This window comes from Malassezia japonica, chromosome 1 (assembly GCF_029542785.1).
Source record: "Malassezia japonica chromosome 1, complete sequence".
Lineage (NCBI taxonomy): Eukaryota > Fungi > Basidiomycota > Malasseziomycetes > Malasseziales > Malasseziaceae > Malassezia > Malassezia japonica.
Window position 1 is genome coordinate 2,107,012 of NC_083370.1, and position 6,773 is coordinate 2,113,784.

Sequence of the window (6,773 nt, forward strand, 5' to 3'; positions counted from 1 at the left end):
CTTGGAGCGAACCGACCCAGGAAATTCGCGACGGATTCTCGTCAGGCATAATGTTTGACTCATAATAGGTCTGGAAAACGCCAAAGGAATTGACGATACCGGAGGTATTGAAAAGAAGGAAGAAGGCTCCCACAACCTGGATCCATGCCAGTAGTCCACCATTTGGAATGGAGTTATCATTGGCTGGAATAGGAATTGAGGCAACGCTTTTATTGTCCTCTTTTCCCTCAACCTCCGCCTCGCTCATGGTGGACGACGGATGTAACACTTCTTCACTTCCTCCACTAGGAAGCCGCGCAGCTATGCATTTGCCAATTTTGATCTGCAGACCTTATCAGGAAAATACCTCCACCGACTTTACACGGACACTGTCATGTTCCCGTTTCATCACTCAGGTGGTCGTCTATGGAGTGTACTTGGCAGCATCGCTCATGTCGTCAAGGTTGAGCCAGTCAGAACCTTCCTTCACGAGCATGTTAAAGTCATTGTACTTGGCCGAGGCGGGCCAGTCGACCACGCCGTAAAAGCGCGTCGTGGTCTTGATCTTGTGCGCATCCACAATGTCCTTGCGGAACTTCTTAGCTTGGTCGTCAGAGGGAGGGGTGAGGCCCACATACGGAGGGGCAACATCAACGTAGCTGGCAGATGACATGGGGCAAACCGTCGAGTTGAAATGGTACTCCGTACCGTCAATGTTGGTCGTGCTGGCGATCGAGTTCAGGCTGCAGTCCCAAAACACGTCGCGCTTCGTGCGCGGTGCAATCTGGTCAAAAGGCGTGCCGCCCGTACCCACCACGATCAAAGGACCGTAGTGAATCTTGCCATTCTCGTAACGAGTGAGCCAGCCCTTGCTGCGAAAAGGTTCAAAGGCGTCCACAACGTGCGGCCACGAAGTCTCACCGTCATTCGACTTGATCTCAACCAGCACTTGGATCGGGCGGACGCCGCCAAAGCCGTTGGCATAGTAGCTGTACCAATCGGGGTCCGAAGTTTCCTTGCCCTTGGCAGCATCAAGGAACTTTTGCGCCGAACCTGCATTGTAGGCACTTCCGCTGTGCGAGCCATTCAGGACGCTCATCACACGGTCCAGGGTCACGGTCTGGAACGTCTTGGAGTGGTCAATGGTGAGTGCAGTGTGGGCCACATAGAACTTCTCCGCATCATTGTCCCACCAAAGGTCCGACTCGACGTTGTGCACATTGCTGTCAATAGCATCAAACACAGGTGTAGAGCGAAGGTAGTCATTGTGGGCTAGGGTTAGTCAGGGACGAAACATACAATGAAACAGAATGGTACGGTTAGGCTTGATGGGCGAACCACCCGAGGGGGCCGCGAGCGCAGGGAGCGCACAAGCCAGCGCAGCAAGGATGACAAGCATGGCGGTGGGGTGTCGACCCCTGGTTGTCTATTTCAACGCGAACGACACTTTAGCACGTGTGGAGCAGAACGTGCGCATTGCCAGATCCGTGCGAGAGTCCGGGCGGCGTTTCTTGACTAAAGCGTCACATCAAACAAAACAGGGTAACTCGCTTGACAACGCCCTTGCATATCCATGCAATGGTTGGATTTTTGCAGGCGGACATCGTACTAGTATCAAATAATAGGGAGAAATAGAATTTATGGTACGGCTTATCGGTCGAGGTATGTACAGCGTTCCGATTTACTTGAGAAGGGTGTTCAAGACGCTCATGATAGAAAACAGATCGCTGTCTTCGTAGGAATAACCAATAAGCTGCAGGCTGAGTGGGACATCTGCACAGTCGATCGTCAATGTATTTTTCTCAAGGAGGATACGCTCCCATTCATTCCATGGTTCGCGGTGTTCCACTCCTTCGCCAGCCTTCGCTGAGAGACCCGTTGGGAAGGTAATTGCAGGGAACTCTACCAGGTTCCAGAGGGCCGTATAGCCCATGTACCTGGATGTATTGTGGGGGGATGCAGGTGCCACATAGGCTGGGGAAAGAACAGCATCCACTTCTTGTCCATTCCAGTGTTGTGAAAAGTTTTGTCGAAAAACTGAGCGGCTTACTTGGCTTTCCCATAACTCATTCACTGTAAGCTCACGAGAGAAGTGCAGTGCCCAGTCTGTAAGCGGATGGATAGGTTCTCCTGAGGCGGCACATCGCTCGCGTACCAAATTTCCTCCATCAGGGAAGAAGAGATGTAGGATCGAGTTCAGCCCATCTTCTGGACGGTATGGCTTATACGGAACAAGTTCGATTCCTTGCACACCCTCGAGACGGCTTTGGGCCCATTTCATCGCACGTGTGATCGCAGTATGAGGGCGTACGAGACCATCGTCCATCATGATCCCAATGCGTAGCGTCCGCTTTCTCAAGTCGATCGGTTTCGGCTTCCAGTCGTACGGCACAGATGAAATGTCGTGCCGAACAATGGGATGCCGCAAAAGACTTGATGTGAATAGCTCACAGTCGCGCAAGGAAGCCGACATGGGGCCAATTACGCCCGTGATGCTCTCGCTTCCAGGCATGGGAGGTTTCATACCCAGTCGGGGGAAGATCTTGGAGCTTGCTTTGAAGCCATATATGCCATTGACGGCAGCAGGTTGTCGGATACTCCCACCAATGTCAGTTCCTACTCCCAAAACGGAGCCGCGCATCCCAATCAGCGCTCCTTCACCACCAGATGATCCACCACAAGAGCGAGATCGGTAGAATGGATTGACTGTTCGGCCATAGAAGGATTCGCATTCCAAGTGCATGACAGCTTGAGGCATGTTGGTTTTGCAGTAAAATACAGCACCCATCTCCCATAGGAGTTGAGGTAAAGTTGCCGTATCATGAGATCGTTCATGAGTACTCAAGAATCCAGCTGACGCATCGTAACCCTTGAGATTCAATAGGTTCTTGAGGCTCACTGGTACTCCATGCAGAGGTCCAACAGGACGCCCCGTGCGTTGGAGCTCATTGTCAAGCCATTTAGCACGCTCTAGGGCGTCAGGGAGGAACCAGGCGGTTAGGCAATTGGTCAGCTGATGCGCAATGGCCGCACGCTTACCGAACGCAGTAGTGACCTCGACCGCATTCAGCTTTCCTTCGGCCATCGCCGCGCGAAGAGAGTAGGCATCATACTTTTCCGTGATTTCGACCTCTTTTGAAGTGAGGAGACCACAAGTGCGAGGAATATCAAGTACGTTTTCTGGAAGATGGTCCAAGATTGACTGAGGAAGGCGCAATTCAGTCGGAATCGAAGCGTCTCGTTTCTCGCGAATCGCTTGTGCAGCAGCCTCGTAGTCGTTCCGCGTAGGGTGATCCACACTTTTTTCTTCAGAAAAGGAGAAAAGTTTTGAATCGCTCTTTTCCTCCTCGGCAATAACAGCGTTCGCTTCGAGATTAGATCCATCTAGATCGTCAGGTACACTAGTAAAGGAAGAAAAAGGCAACTGTTTGATTGCAAGAGTAGTTGGGATAATGCATACCATCCAAAGCATGGTAGAAAGCACACATTGACTCAAAAGTGAAGTGTAAGTAACTCCAGCGGCTCGCAAGAATAGGCTTGTCAAGTGCATGCCAATATGAATGCCTCCGACGACAAACGCAAGAGTATCATTAATGCGATAAATTGTGCCGGCAAGGTAATACAACAGCAATAAGCTTGCTTCCTGGTGGAATCTGTCGATTCGAGTTAGCACCTAGACACGCATTGGATTGCCATACCTGAGAAGTGCCACATGGACCAGCGGCAAGTCCATGTGCTCTGATTTCCATTCCTGTACGAGTGACTCCTTCGAGGACCTGGCTTGGTAAATGACCGCACAGGCCCAGAGTGATGTAGCACAAAAGGAAACTGCTAACCAAATACGGCGAGTCCTTTGGGCCAAGCTCCCAAAGTGCTTATGGTCCATTACAACTCCAAAAATTGCATTTGCGATGAGTCCGACAGCGTTTGAGTATTGTATGGCTGATTCTTGGGAAGGTGTGGGGAAATGTGCGGCTAGATAGTTGGCCTGATACATGGCGCTGCATTGGACAAACATGGCGAGAGGAATCAGTAGTAGACCATATTTGAATGTAGATTTGTTGGACATCGCAGATGTGAAGACAGATTGTGTTGCGCGCTGCTTTCGAGCCTCATCTAAAGGTAAAAACAGTGAACGCGCAACTCCTAAAACCTGAAGAATGCATAGCCATATTTGGCTTTGTAGGCCACCCATAGTAGTCACCGTAGCTTCCGGTATGCCTGCGCTCAGCTTTTGGCATCCAAGCCACGCGGATATTAATTTTCCACGCAATGATTCACTTGCGTACCCGGTTGTGACAACAGCACCGGATACCCATAACATCGAAGCACCAATAATCTGCAAAACTTTACTCAGATTGACACTTTCACTAACGTTGAGCAATGGTAGGTTCACATCACCGGTGACGCTGTTTTCCATGTACTCGTTAGCGTGATGGAGAAAGGAAAGACATGATGATGTAGTCAGGCTTTATAAGTTTTTGGTGCTTACAATAGGACTGCTAAAGCAAACGCACGATGCGCGCTATACTTCACGCACATGTAGCTGGCAACAGCACACCCAGCACAGACCATGCCTACCAACAGTGTGCCCCATTTAGTCTCATTCCGGGCATCATTGTCGTATGGTGGGTTCAGCGGACCCAGTGCATTTGGATAGAACAGTGAAATATTGCTCACTGCCAATATCTGCACCCAAGACCTCCGACCAGAATATAACGGACTGGACATCGCGGTAGTGGTGTGGAGCTCCCCGATTGAAAAGTCTAATTGAGAGGGGATTGCGTGCTACGCTATGAAGTGGAGGGTTCGTGCGGTATGGTCAAGCAGGCGAGTGTGTGGCCGCCGTAGACGGAAGCAGACTGAAAAGACTTTTCCTGGATGATTCGCAGCTTGTGATCCTCGCATTTCAATTCTGAACGTTGAAGTCCGCTTGAGCTACTTGGAGGCCCGTGCGCGCCATGGCATGGAACTCCGGCGCAACGCAGCTCCACTTAGGATGGCTGACGGCGTACTCGCCAATAAACTCCGACCGACCCCTAGCATGACAGGGATGCCCGCGAGAGCGCAGGAACTCCGCGAACCCATGGTTCTTGGCATTTCTCATCCATAGATTAAGCTTGATGCTAAACTATATAAGGACTACGGAAAACTCAATGTGGATACAGCAACTCAGCACCTCAAGTATTTCACAATGAAGACCTTCGCTACTCTCTCCATGCTGGCCTCGGCTCTCCTCGTCTCTCAGGCTACTGCCAAGAGCTCGGACAACAAGGTCAAGTGCAACAAGATCCTCGAGGGCCCCGTTGTGCTCGGAACCTCTGGCCAGTCCAACCCCTCGCAGAACCTTCACGTGCACAACAGCTCTCCTGCTACCAACGGCAACGCAGTACGTTTCTAACACCCTTTTCAATGTATACTAACTATGCAGATGCTCGGCAAGGCAGACAAGGAGACTTGGGCTGCGTACTGGTCGTGCACTGGCTTTGACGGCCACAACAACACCTCTCCCAGCAAGAACACCTACTTTGGTCAGCTCCGTGTTGCCGACACTTGGTGCTACACGCTCGAGCCGGGCACCCACGGTGTCCAAAATGGCCTCGTTCTGGAGGAGTGCGCCTGGGATGCCAGCGAGGAGCTCTCGAAGCAGTGGATCCATGGCTCTTGGCAGGATGACTTCTTCGAGATCACTCCCACTGTTACGGACAAGAGTGGCTCGAGCAAGCTCTACTCGCATGTTGCCGTCCACGACGACTTCCACGACACTCTTGACTTCTCGGGCAAGAAGCCCACCAAGCAGACTGTGGCTATCAAGTACCAGTAAATATAGAATAGTTTGGTTTGTTGAGTTTCTTTGAATGTTCAATGTTGTTTCTTAAATGTATCCTATGTATTGCGACTTTGAAATACGAAAGCAGGGCTTCGCATAACCAAGCACACGATGGTCAGTCTAAAATATGTTTACCTAATATGTCCAAATTGGACCAATTTAGTCTACGGGAACCCAGCTACCGATCTGATCGGTCACATGAAATAACTTCAGTCTGATTTGACCCGACTAGCGCCCAATACAGAATGGATAACCTTCACCGCTGTAGCCTGACGCTATGAACCAGGAGTTGAGCGCAGTACACGTGAGCCACGTACACTTCGCCCTCAGGCTGCGCCCAAAAGGGTCCTCCACATGTCAACCTCGGATCTCCGATGACACTGGCGTTGATGAGTGATTTCCCCAAAAAACGCCAATAGTGGGCGTATGGCGTTGCGTATGGCGTTACGTAGGGATACCGATCGTAGGCGCAAGGCGGCTTAGAAAATCCTATAAAAAAGCAAGTATAGGAGGGGCGATTCAGTACGAAGTACTATGCAAACAAGCGTCCTCATTGCTATCCTCTCCGCTCTCACTCTCTCGGCGAGTGCTGCCCCCGTCGCGGAGCGCAGCAGCCAGCTTCAGTGCTCGCCGTATGAAGATGCTCGTGCCATTAACCTGTACTATCAAACAAGCTCTTCATATGACCTAGCTTTTGATCCGAATGACAAGAAGGATGGTCATGCGAAGCTGAAGGCTGTGGATTCGACGTCCCACAAGTTCCAGTTCTTCCATTGCCAAGCACCGTCGGACAAGTATGATGGTGAGCAAGGTTCTCAGTATCCGACCTATTATGGTCAGCTGCGCAGTGCGACTCACCCCGACAAATGCGCTACCTCTGGAAATGTTCTTGCGAAGTCCGATGGCAAGAGGTCGCAGGAGGACTCTTCCAACAGTGATGACATCATTACGCTCCAGCCGTGCG

At 51.0% G+C, this 6,773-nt stretch overlaps 2 protein-coding genes across 2 annotated transcripts; one reads left to right on the top strand and one right to left on the bottom strand.

Annotated features, from left to right (window-relative positions):
* Window positions 1-403: 403 nt before the first annotated feature.
* On the bottom strand, window positions 404-1,378 carry MJAP1_001126 (uncharacterized protein; the record flags this gene model as incomplete). Its single annotated transcript, XM_060265092.1, has 2 exons — window positions 404-1,251; window positions 1,297-1,378. The coding sequence occupies 2 exons, from the start codon at window positions 1,376-1,378 to the stop codon at window positions 404-406; spliced, it is 930 nt and encodes a 309-aa protein (XP_060121075.1).
* Window positions 1,379-5,197: 3,819 nt separating this feature from the next.
* On the top strand, window positions 5,198-5,803 carry MJAP1_001127 (uncharacterized protein; the record flags this gene model as incomplete). Its single annotated transcript, XM_060265093.1, has 2 exons — window positions 5,198-5,368; window positions 5,411-5,803. 2 exons carry the CDS (start codon window positions 5,198-5,200, stop codon window positions 5,801-5,803), a joined length of 564 nt encoding a protein of 187 aa, XP_060121076.1.
* Window positions 5,804-6,773: the final 970 nt, after the last annotated feature.